Here is a 12,684-nt window from a genome sequence, read left to right as displayed (position 1 = left end):
CCTGTGCGAGAGGTTGAGATTGCCAGGGTCTCAGGCAGTGACGAGAGTAGAGGATGATGGGTCAAGAGTGAGTTGTAGGCCTAGGCCAATACAGAATGTTACAAATTTGTGCTTAAGTAAGATTCTTACTTTTGCAATCATTGCATTGGTTATCATCTGTACTGCAGAAATGTAACGTAAATCATAGAAAATAGATGTTGTGGTGGCAGCTGCAGAGAATTACTTGGGCGTATTGGAAGTTTTACTGCAGAAGAGTTACAATGTGTGTTGAACGAAGGACTCCCCTCCTCCCAGGCTGTCAGCCTGGTGTAGAATCAGTTAGGGGAAAAGTAGTGGAATAGGGTAGTGATTTTATTTATTAAATAGTGACATATGTGTATGGTTACTTGGTGGTGCAAGTTTTTCACTTTTGCGTCACAAAAGGTAAGGTGATTCAATACACACTACCGCACAGTAGGTGGCAGCATGCATTAACTAAATGTGCGAACGGCATTATACCGAAGTAGAAGAAGGAGTCTTGGCTACCTCCCCTTTGTTGGGTGCTGCGCCATTTCGTGCAGGGTTGAAAACAGCTTATTTTAGCCGCAAGAAGAAGACCGTAGAACTAGCACTAATGACTGATTTAGCTGAAATATAAGCCATTTAAATATTTAAGCTCCCGGTGAGTATTTTTTTCCTCTGACTTTGCAGTATTTTTGGAATTTTACTTTTTTAAATGTATTTTTCTATTTGAGCAGGCGGCTAGCTAACTCATTATGGTTCCATTTCTTAAAGCTAGGTAGATGGCAAGTTGGCCCAACAACAGCCTAGCGAGCAGGATCCCATTACTTTTTATACAGTTTTTGCCAGCTTTTGTTGTCTTGCAAACTGAGTTGTAATAAGCAGAGCTTTTTAAGACAATAACTGCGAAGACTGCTTTCTTTGTGGACGATAACTACAACACGGCTGCAGTTCTATGTGTTAATTTTGCTGGTTGGCTAACATGTAAGCTAACTAGCTAACCTTGTGGATTTTATCTCTGGCGTGCTACCATTGTTGAATTTATTTCAATTTTGACCATTTTTGTTGTTAGATATCCATAACATGTTGCACATATTGTGGTGTTTTTATTTTATTTTAGTGATTAGCTGGTTTTGGAGTCTGACTGGTACAGGAACGCTATTTTTGCGGGAATTTTTTATTTTTTTTGCAAGAAATGCTGGTTGTCCATTGTTAGCGAATAGATTCATGTTATTTTATGTTCATAACCGTAGAATTAATGTGACCGACGACAGACATTTGTTATTTTTGTTACACTAATTAAAAGTTACTTTATGAATGATGCAGTTATGTACTTTGTCCTTGCTCAGTCTCTTAGCTAGACCCAAAAGCAATATAAAACTAGCTAGGTTTATCTAATATAATACTATAGTCTTTGACTACTAGTTAGCTCGATGGTGCAGATTGAGGTTATTTAGGCTGCCTTGGCACGGTGTGGGCTGGTAAAATTGTGTAGTTTTTAATGAACCTGATTTAATCAAGGTGCATCTTACACTAAACAATAGTGTTAAAGTTATCAGTAAGTGCCATTCAAAAGCGATTCTAGCTACTAGCATTTACTTTGGAAGTCAGGTGGTGAAACACGAATGTTCAGAGTTGTGGTGCTGTGCCTCAGGCCTCTCCCTGCCAGAGACCCCAGCACTGATTGATTAGCTTGTTAGATGTCACTCATCATTAGGCTGCTAATCAAGTTTTAGTTTGGTCTGGTCTCATCTGTGGTGCATGCCTAGTACACTGTCTTTTTTTTATTTTCACTTCTATCATATCTGCACAGTTGAGTTCTATAAAATGAGTCGGGACATTCAACTCTGCAGTGCACAGCTCCCGCCTCCCACACACTACCTCATGCGGTGCTGCTGTTGGCCCATAAGCAGCGTGAGTGTTCTGGTGGCCCCTGTGCAGAACATACACTGCTTGTGAAGTCCTCAAAGTAGGCGTAGTACTACCTTTTAGCAACTCTATATGTTCATGCAAAACAACATTCCAATGTTATTTCCCTGTGTGCATTACAAATGACTACTCTTATAGTAAATCTGAAAAGACTTGTCAGTGATTACCACATTATCTACTATGACTTATCCCTGTAATGGATACCTGAACCATAATAACACAATCTATCAACATGTTGATACATTTGCATAATGTGCAACTACAAGTACTTGAAGCATATTGCATCTCTGATTGGCTAGGCTGCTCCTAGTCTTACATAATTTGTCCTCTATAGGATGCCAATAACCCTGTTTTTCCTCTGTATTTGACACATAACTATGAACTAAACCAACCAGGTAAGACTAATAACCCTGTACAATGTCACTGAGGTGTGATCTCTGTCGCCCGCCTCAGTATAAGTCGTGGGGTGAAGTTCTGCATTCTGAGGGTGCTGCTGGAGTTGTAGTTTTTGCTGAGAGCACCCAAGACACCCGCCCGCACACACTGGCCTTGCCCTCAGTGTCAAAGAACTGACAGACGACCGCCGTGCACAAAGACGCTATGGAGTGAGTGATTGTTATTTAACCCCCATTGGTTGTTATTAACGCTTACTTTTTTGACACACTGGTTGTATGCGGTGCCATTGAGATTCTCACTCCCCAATGTCCAATTGTGCCTAACCTCCTTTGCGTATTAGCCTTCCACAAATTACCACATGTGCCACTAATATTATGAGCACCACATTTCTAATTTGTACACACGTGCCTTTTCCTGCCCGTAGGCTTAGAGCGCTAAATATTAGCCTGGTCCTGTTGCGTGACATCTTTCCTACTCTTAGAGGCTTGTTAACTGTGACCCCTGCCCAGATTTGCAATTCAGGCAATATAAAACAAACCCTGCTCCAAAACCTGCATATTGCCCCCTCCACACCATTCTAATATCCTGTTGTCTGAACAGTCAGTGGACACTCGTGCATCCATTTATTTGTAAAAAATAAATTGTATTGAGTGAGTTTTGGTTTGTATATCAATTGAAGTGTGATGTACAGCCACAAGTATGACATAATGGTGTTTTTATATATTGTGATGGGTGATGTCTGATTATTGCTGCTTATTCGGGGTCTTTTTTACAGTCGGACTGTTTGGATTTGCACCAGAGAAGATGTACCACCGATATTAAAGATAACTACTATACTACCAACACATGGACATCTGGAGACTTTTTAAGATGCTACACAATCATAAAACAAATCATTTGTGGAGGTGACAGGGCTGGAGCATAAGATGCTTCAAAACTATTTTCGATGTCTTGGTGATGCTGTTGATATAGGACCTGAATAAGGTCAACGGTGTTTTATTAGGAACATTCCCTGCCACTCTGTTATTTATATAAAAAGATGGTTGAGTAGTGTTCTTGCAGTGACACAGTTGATAATTGAGATTTCATCTGTCTCCACCAGTCGGTCCCCCACCACCAGTGCCCTGATGGCCAGCAACGTGACCAACAAGACAGACCCTCGCTCGCTCAACTCCCGGGTCTTCATCGGAAACCTCAACACGCTACTGGTCACCAAGACTGACGTGGAGGCCATCTTCAGCAAGTATGGCAAGATCGTGGGCTGTTCTGTGCACAAGGGCTTTGCCTTCGTCCAGTTCGTCAACGAGAGATGCGCCCGGGCTGCCGTAGGGGGTGAGGACGGACGCATGATCGTGGGACAGGTGCTGGGTAAGAACTAAAGCCAGCTTCTGGAGCTGATGAGCAATGCCTCAAATTGGCCTCAGGGTTCTTTGGGTAATGAACAAAACTGACATTTTAGGGTACTTTAGGGTGCTTGGAGGATAACTGTTTTTAAAGGTGGCTCTTTGTGACTACTGAATATGGATAAAGATTGTATTTCCAAGACTGACTCTGTCCTCTCTTCCTCAGACATTAACTTGGCCGGAGAACCCAAACCCCACAGGTCAAAGACCACAAAGCGATCTGCGGGAGACATGTACAGGTCCGATTCAATGTAAAGAACCACGTTTTTAAATACCTAATATTAAAATATGAACATGGTGTCTTTCCTCCTCTGCCTCTTCCACTGCATGCATGTATCTTTTTTTGACCACTAATTTTCTTCTCCCCACAGCAGTCCCACATTTGATCTGGACTACGACTTCCAGAGAGATTACTATGACCGGTGAGCCCAGTGCTTTGTCTGTTCCCATATCCTATTTTTGCTCAAGTTAAAAACTTAATATGCAAGAGGAATTAGAGTAAATTAAAAAGTTGGTTCATTCATTACTCTATTCTCAGAGTGTACTCGTACCCGTCCCGCGTGCCCCCTCCACCTCCACCCCTGTCCCGAGCAGTGATCCCATCCAAGCGCCCGCGGGTCAGCATGACTGGAGGGGGTAGCCGCCGCACCAAGGCCAGTTTCTCCTCCAAGAGCAGCCAGAGGGCATCAAGAACAAGTTAGTACCCAGCCCTCTGCTCTAACCACTCAACTGACATACTACTCATAATACAGTTGCGCGCTAGCAAAGTTACAGCACTCTGGTGCAGTACATGCTGTCAATGCTTAAGATGAATCACGTGGCTAATGACACTTGTCAAACAGCTTCATTAGGCAGTGTGGTCAAAAAAGCTCTCTAAAACCTTTATATTCTCCCGTTTCCTCTCTCAGTGAAAACAGATGACCTGCAGACCATCAAGAAGGAGCTGATGCTGATTAAACACAAAGTAGACTACCTGCTGGAGAGCCTAGGCCGCATGGAGAAGGACCACGGCAAGAAGTCAGGTAGGGTGCAGGAGGGTCACTTGAACTATGTGTTCAAAGTTTAACAAACGCATTCATGAGCTAGTTTGTACTGTTTATGTATCTCCGTATTCAGCAGACTTGTATACACAGATGGATTTCATCTTCAACTTTCTTTGTCGCCTTTTTATCTGTCTGGTTTGACCTGTTTCTCTGGGCAGAAGGGAAAGGTGCCAAGCCTGAACCTGGAGCGGTGTCCTCACTGCAGCACTCCAGCAACAAGAAGGAGGAGAGCATCAAGAGAGAGAGGGAGAACCAGGAGCTCAATGACTCTGAGGGGGACCTGCTAGAGGAGGTGGGGGGGAGAAATGTAATGAGTCTGCAACAGATGAATGGTGGTGTATTTATGCTTATTGGATTGTTTGTACTCACCACCTAATCAATTGTTGGTCTCTCAGGTAAAGAGTCAAGACAGGGATGATGATGATGAAGAGGAGGAAGGAGAACATGTGGATGGAGACGATGGTGACAGTGTCAACGGAGATGAGGATTCATAGACAGACGGATGCACACTTGTACAGACAAACACATCCACAACTTCCAGTGGGACCTCCGACTCCTATTTTAATTCCCACACTATGAAATGTCACTCACCTGCCCCCACTACCACCCTTCCATTGTCCCACAGGTATATTTTTTTCTTGACGCAATTTAGTTTGTCCCCATTTCAGCCCCCTCCTATCATTGTTATACATCTAGCATTGTCCTGCAGCCAATTACATTGGAACTAGCTGTAGGTAGCAAGCAGTAATGCGTGATTTGCTGTGCTGCTGTTCCTTTTGACCAGCAGAGAGCAGAAATGGCTGTTTATTCTGACCTGAGCCACAAGTCAAATCACCACATTGGCATTACTAATCAAGAGATGACAACTTTAAAGATTGGGTTAAGGTTTGAAGAAACGGGCCCACCTGAGTATGTATGTTCCTTATATTCATGTTATTATTTTTATACTAAGTTGTACTGTAATAAATTGCAATTAAATACTCTGATTAATGCTTTTTACCACTATTTGGAGGTTACTTTGTTTGGATGTCAGATGACTGGCCCCGCAAGTGCTTTATCATGGTTACACTTAGACTCAAACAATGGTCCTCTCCTTGAAATCCAATAATGAGCTTCATGTTTAGTACACATTCAATGCATCTATTGGCGACAAACTGCTTATTTCTGGGCTTTGAGCAATCCATGTTAAAAGAATGCAATCCGATATTCAAGTAAATGCAGTGTGATGGCATGTTTTTGGCTACAAAATGCCTCAACTTTGGTAAGCTATGTCTGAAATTAACCAGCGGAAGGAGGGTATAAGTATTTATTAAAGGATCCACAAATATGAAATTGGAACAGTATTCAGTGTTTAGCCGGAAGTTTACATACACTTAGGTTGGAGTCATTAACTTTTTTCAACCACTCCATAAATCTCTTGTTAAACTATAGTTTTGGCAAGTCAGGACATCTTTGTGTATAAAAATGGTTGACTGTCTTTAAACAGCTTGGGAAATTCCAGGAAGTTGTCATGGCTTTTGGGGGTGTACCTGTGGATGTAGTTCAAGGCGTGCCTCTGCTTGACATGGGAAACATTGTAGACCGACAAGTCGGATTCATCCTTAGGAGCAATTTCCAAACACCTGAAGTTACCACATTAATCTGTACTTGCGTACCATCGTTTGTATAAACATGAGACCGCTCGGGTAGAAGTGTTCTGTCTCCTAGAGATTAATGTACTTTTCTCAAGTGCAAATCAATCCCAGAACAGCAAAGACGCTGTTCTGGGTACAAATGTATCCATAGTAAAACAAGTCCTATACCGACATAACTTGAAAGGCCACTGCTCCAAAAAAAGCTGAACTACGGTTTGCAACAAAGATCGTACTTTTTGGAGAAATGTCCTCTGGTCTGATGAAACAAAACTAGAACTGTTTAGAGGAGAAAGGGGAGGCTTGCAAGCCAAAGATTACCATCCCAAATGTGAAGCACGGGGGTGGCAGCATCATGTAGTGGGGGTGCTTTGCTGCAGGGGGGACTGGTGCACTTCAAAATAAATGGCATATTGTGGATATATTGAAGCAACATCTCAAGACAGTCAGGAAGTTAAAGCTTGGTCGCAAATGGGTCTTCAAAATGGACAATGACCCCAAGCACACTTCCAAAGTTGTGGCAAAATGGCTTAAGGACAACAAAGTCAAGGTATTGGAATGGCCATCAAAGTCCTGACCTCGATCCTATAGAAAATTTGTGGACATAACTTAAAGAGTGTGCGAGCAAGGAGGCCTACAAACCTGACTCTGTAACACCAGCTCTGTCAGGAGGAACGAGCCAAAATTCACCCAACTTATTATGGGAAGCTTGTGGAAGGCTACCCAAAACATTTGACCCAAGTTAAATAATTTAAAAGGCGATGCTACCAAATGCTAATTGAGTGTATGTAAACTTCTGACCCACTGGGAATGCGATGAAAGAAAGAAAAGCTGAAATAAATCACTATTCACATTCTTAAAATAAAGTGGTGATCCTAATTGACCTAGGATTAAATATTGGGAAAAACTGAGTTTAAATGTATTTGTCTAAGGTGTATGTAGACTTCTGACTTCAACTGTACATTATGAACCAATTAATTCCTTTTAGCATACGTACATTCTAATTGTTCCCTTTCACACACATTTAAGTTACAAGGATCCCACATTAACAGTAGCATTGCACGTAACAGTAATTCATCTGAGATACGGAGTCAATTTTCCTTCAAATATTTAGGGTAAAAGGGTTCTCTTTCCATTGGTGTTGAAGCTGGCTAACCTTCAGGTTCTCTTCAGGAAAGACGATACATCAGCACACTGAGCAGGACCATCACAGCTGAAAGGGAAGTATGGATTGACTGGATGTTATGGACCCGACAGAACACTGGGAAGCACTAGAATAGACATGACTTCACCAGATCTATGGTTGATTAAGGGCAACTTCTAGCTCAAGCCTGATTTGCTTACCTTGGGATGTGAGTGCGCTGCTGCCTGCTGTTGTTGCAACGTTGCTGGTAGGGTCAGCCAGGTTCAACGGTTTATTGGTCAAGCGTATGTTGATGTCACCAATACCCATACCTGAATAAGTAGGGATGAAGCCGAAGGCAGATGTTTAAAAGATAAAATGATTACGGGGAGGGGGGGGGGTCTGTGCCTGGTTCCAATATCAGGTCAACACTTACCGTTTGTGACATTTCCCACAGCGAGGAAGGTGACGAAGGTGGTGACATGACTGGTCCTGGTTGTTGCATTAACCGCTGGCAGCATGAATTGACACTGTATGAAAGTCCCATTGACTGAGCCAGTGATGTTTTTCACAATCTGGGAACACAAGAAAAAGTGTTACGTTTGCCTACAGTCAATAACCAACCTCAATAGTGTCAATTGATTAGATGAATGCCTCTTCACCCTTTGTGTCAGAGAAATTGTGTTGTTGAGGTTGTTGCGCTGGGCAGAGCGGAAGAAGAAACTGCCATTTCTGTTCTGGGCACAGATAAAAACCATAGACGTTCCCTATTCATAGAAGAGAGGGAGAGCATGGGTTACAGACAATCATCATTACCTCTACTACAACAACAATTTAATGTCCAAAGAAAGGTCCCTTAATGTCTTGTCTTTGGGAAGAAGTCCAAAAAGTAATAATTATGTGGTTGTGTGTTCACCTTGTTTTTCTGGTTGTGTGTGTGCGCATGTGTTACCTCTGTCTCGTTGGCAGTCAGTCCTAGAGCGACGTATCCACTGGAGTCCCCAAGGAGCTCAACGAACAGGTCTACTCCATTAGGAGGAGAGGGGGCGGTGGTGACGATGGAAGCGAAGAGGCAGCTTGTTTTTCCTGTAGGATCACATTGTTCTGGGGTCTCTACACACAGCTTAGTCACTCCACAGCCTGTCCGTGTGATATGCACCTGTCAAACCACACACAGCAAATCTAGTTCAAGTTATGCACACACACAAGTTCATTTCAATATCTACATTTGTGGGCTGTTCACTCATTGACATCATACCAATGACTTTAAAATCATCTGCCTAACTTTGATTTGGGAGTGAACTATGACTTTAAGTTAGGACGATTCACAATTTTCTTAAGAAGAAATTTCTTAACTGACCATTTTTCATAACTATAGACTTAAGAAGAAAGTTAAGCAAAGTTGCTATTCCTCAAGAAACTTATTGGACATGTTCGGTTTTTCCTAAGTTTCTTCCTATGAAGAAAGTTATGAAATTGGCTTTTTGAAAATAATGCTTTAGGATTTCTTATTTGAAATGTACTGAACTTTAGGACAGCTAAACCCTTGTCTTGAGACGACTAGATAATTTTGTAAACATTAACGTTTTCTTGCACCAGATACAGCTGGCAACCGGGTATTTAAATACAGAAAGAAAACACATTAAACGTGCATTATCTAGCTAACTAGTAATTAACAATATATTACAATATTCTAAGTGTTAATTAGCTAGCGTTATCTCGTCAATTTGCAAAGAACTTGGCTAAGTTAGCTATGTTGTTGGCTATAATGTCGGGACGCTTGGCTAGCGAAGGTAGCTAGCTACCTAGTTTACCGGTTGCGCAGTCCCTCTACCACCTTCTCCTCCAGCTGGTCCACATTAATGGTCTCTCAGCTCCCTTCTTCTTAGCAGCCGACTTGATGTCGGATCACTTCTTTTTTAAGGCGTCACTGTCCTTTGCCATAACCCCGACAGCATTGACAGACTCGGCCACTCGCCCGTCCTCTCTCTTTTTTGTCTGCATTGACCCCGCAGTTATCAAGTCTCCCCAACAGCAACCTTTTCCTGGCTGCTAGCTATTTCCTCCACCATCACTTCAAGCTCGTTTGCTGAAATTTTTATTTTGATGTACAGTAGCTAACGCTAGTCTTCCTATAATGTGTGAAAAATCACGTTTTTTTGTATGCGTGTATAAAGGGTTGGAGACAGAGCAAAAAAAATATTCTGGACATATAAAGCAAAAAATAATCAAATGTAAACACCAACACTTATAGTGGGCCAAATCCTATCATTTGTTACACATAGGCTTATTTATTAGTTTCAAGCACGTCACTAATGTCAATGCCACATAAGACGATATTTACGAAGTTCTTAAGAAATATATTTACGAAGTTTATAAGAAAACGACGAATTCCCAAGAATATTTTGAGGAATCGCATCTTATGAACTTCTTATTTTTTTGTTTTCAGTAGCTTCTTAATTTTTTTCGTAAGTAATGTTTTGTGAATCCGGTCCCTGGTCCATAAAGGTGTTGCTGGAAAGAGTAGATTGAGAACTTTACCTCCGTATTATTGGCAAACGAGAGATGTCCGTTTCCACTAACACCTGGTGCCAGGCAGCCCATCACCATAGAGGCCACAAAGAGAAGTCCTCTGTCCATTCCTACATGGGAACATGGTAAATGGTGGAGAAAATAGAACAATTATCAGAAAACCTTTTACATAACTTTAAAAACACTCGTTATCTTTTCTGATAGTAGAGAAATACATTTGTCATATTTTAAGAAGCCATCAACCAAATGTTTTAAATCTAAATGCAGAGTATTCTTAAATACAAATACAAGACTTACTTGGTCCTGTACTTAATAAACTTATCCTTTAGTCAATACACTGTCTCAGCGGGATTAATACTTTCTAAATTCTGTAATGTGTTTTACTCTTTATCTACATGTTCCTGTGGAAGGAGGCAGGGCGTGGATTACCGGTAAAGGTGTGTTACCACGCAATGGAATAATACTGTATGAATTCAGAAATTCAGTTCCTCGTTTGCCCTGTCACATTGTGTATTTACAAGAAGGAAACTATTAGTCTAGACCAGTGGTTCTCAGTCTTGGTCCTATGGACCCAATGTTTTTCTCCTTAGCACTACACAACTTATTCAAATCATCAACTCATCATCAAGCTTTGATGATTTGAATCAGCTGTGTAGTGCTAAGGCAAGGTCAAGGTTTGAGAACCACTGGTCTAGACCAATTGTTGACAAAAGATCTGGTCTGATTGGTCAAAAGACCAATTATTGGTGTAAGTGGTGTAAGCAAACTTAGAGAACTAGTGGGCTAAGTACTGATGTCAATTCAATTCTTCAACTGACCAACCCTATATTGATAGATACAAACCTACATGCATCATCTCCATTAGGCTTGGGCGGTATATCAATGAGTTATTGTGAAATCACACATAGAAGGAAATAATGTGTGATTAAATTCTCTTGTCACATTCTCTAAATACAACAGGTGTTATACATTACAGTGAAATGCTTACTTACAAGCCCTTAACTAACAATGCAGTTTTAAGAAAAATAAGATTTAAGAAAATATTTACTAAACAAACTAAAGTAAAAAGAAAGAAAGAAAGTAACACAAAATAACAAGGCTATATACAGGGGGTACTTGCTGTATGGGATGAAAACGAGACAACTTTTCAGTCTGAGCAACTGTAGGCTACTAATATGAGCATACAGCCTATGTTCGCTGTCCATTTGGTCAGGGTAAACTAATTGGTAACGTTATGTATTTATAGTCCATCTGTATTTATAGTCCAGAAAATGTGAATGTGATCGAATTTTGTTTATATCTCAAATCGGGCTGGCTAGGCTGCCAATACGTTTTCACTCCAAAATGATTAATTGGAAAGAATCAATCAACATAATAGTGATGACAGATGTTAATAAACAATTATATAAGGCCTACAGTTGCATAGGACTGCATGATACAAACATTCATAAAGCAAACTCAGCCCTCAGTTGATGATCAGGGCGTTTATTCAAATCAAATCAAATTTATTTATATAGCCCTCTGTACATCAGCTGATATCTCAAAGTGCTGTACAGAAACCCAGCCTAAAACCCCAAACAGCAAGCAATGCAGGTGTAGAAGCATGGTGGCTAGGAAAAACTCCGTAGAAAGGCCAAAACCTAGGAAGAAACCTAGAGAGGAACCAGGCTATGTGGGGTGGCCAGTCCTCTTCTGGCTGTGCCGGGTGGAGATTATAACAGAACATGGCCAAGATGTTCAAATGTTCATAAATGACCAGCATGGTCGAATAATAATAAGGCAGAACAGTTAAAACTGGAGCAGCAGCACAGTCAGGTGGACTGGGGACAGCAAGGAGTCATCATGTCAGGTAGTCCTGGGGCATGGTCCTAGGGCTCAGGTCCTCCGAGAGAGAAAAAGAAAGAGAGAATTAGAGAGAGCATATGTGGGGTGGCCAGTCCTCTTCTGGCTGTGCTGGGTGGAGATTATAACAGAACATGGCCAAGATGTTCAAATATTCAATAATGTTTCTTGGGCTACTTTGATGTATTAAGTGGGCGAGATGCCAACTCTTGTGTTTAACTTCACAGAGAACCTTTTTCTAACCTATGATGGCGCAGCTGTAATGGAATATATCTGATATTTTTTTATTTCCAGCTAAGTCCCCTGCTGTTCCCTGATTTTAAGAGGTGATGACCAGTCCACTCTACCACCATTGTCAACTCTGTCCTGACATGAACTGAAGCCACGTCTCATGTGCCCGCTCATCCACTGGCACGTTGCATGTTTCCTCTCCAAGCTCTGTGAGTACCCCTGTCAATTTTCTCTCATTACTCTATGTAGAGTCAATCACATATACACTTACATTATTACACATCAATGATTTTACTCTTTGCTTGGACTAACTCATTCTTTGTTCTTTTGCCTAACTTTGTAGTGTGTTGTTGTTTTTTGTCTTCCCAGGCAAATCTGCATTGAAGTCAAGCCTGTGGACACCTCAACTCATGCCTCATACCCTCATTCAATCATTGCTGTGATCCCTTCCAAACACTGTGTAGTTAGCCCTCTCATTCCCAATCCCCATAATATTGTACTATACATATCTTTATTAAATGCTTTAGGTTAAAATAACTCTTTTGATGATTTTT

General features: G+C 41.3%; 2 protein-coding genes across 4 annotated transcripts; one reads left to right on the top strand and one right to left on the bottom strand.

Annotated features, from left to right (window-relative positions):
- Positions 1-504: 504 nt before the first annotated feature.
- LOC124009790 (heterogeneous nuclear ribonucleoprotein C-like) lies at positions 505-5,770 on the top strand. Of its 3 annotated transcripts, XM_046321959.1 has the most exons (10): positions 520-661; positions 1,814-1,914; positions 2,383-2,534; positions 3,428-3,693; positions 3,895-3,979; positions 4,100-4,150; positions 4,267-4,424; positions 4,637-4,750; positions 4,930-5,063; positions 5,167-5,770. In XM_046321959.1, exons 3-10 carry the CDS (start codon positions 2,530-2,532, stop codon positions 5,263-5,265), a joined length of 912 nt encoding a protein of 303 aa, XP_046177915.1. In that variant the 5' UTR covers positions 520-661; positions 1,814-1,914; positions 2,383-2,529; the 3' UTR covers positions 5,266-5,770. The 3 variants fall into 3 exon arrangements, with proteins under 3 accessions (XP_046177916.1, XP_046177914.1, XP_046177915.1); XM_046321960.1 differs by lacking the exon at positions 1,814-1,914 and having other exon boundaries at positions 505-661; positions 3,895-3,967; XM_046321958.1 differs by lacking the exon at positions 1,814-1,914 and having other exon boundaries at positions 505-661.
- A 1,471-nt stretch (positions 5,771-7,241) lies between these two features.
- LOC124009931 (putative ferric-chelate reductase 1) lies at positions 7,242-10,617 on the bottom strand. Its single transcript, XM_046322184.1, has 7 exons — positions 10,355-10,617; positions 10,067-10,167; positions 8,478-8,684; positions 8,188-8,292; positions 7,962-8,100; positions 7,747-7,857; positions 7,242-7,615 (listed from the first exon to the last, which is right to left on the bottom strand). Exons 2-7 carry the CDS (start codon positions 10,163-10,165, stop codon positions 7,572-7,574), a joined length of 705 nt encoding a protein of 234 aa, XP_046178140.1. The 5' UTR covers positions 10,166-10,167; positions 10,355-10,617; the 3' UTR covers positions 7,242-7,571.
- Positions 10,618-12,684: the final 2,067 nt, after the last annotated feature.

The sequence above is a fragment of the Oncorhynchus gorbuscha genome, linkage group LG22, assembly GCF_021184085.1.
Source record: "Oncorhynchus gorbuscha isolate QuinsamMale2020 ecotype Even-year linkage group LG22, OgorEven_v1.0, whole genome shotgun sequence".
NCBI lineage: Eukaryota > Metazoa > Chordata > Actinopteri > Salmoniformes > Salmonidae > Oncorhynchus > Oncorhynchus gorbuscha.
Note: the sequence above shows the minus strand (reverse complement) of the source record. Positions and strands in the feature narration are given on the sequence as shown.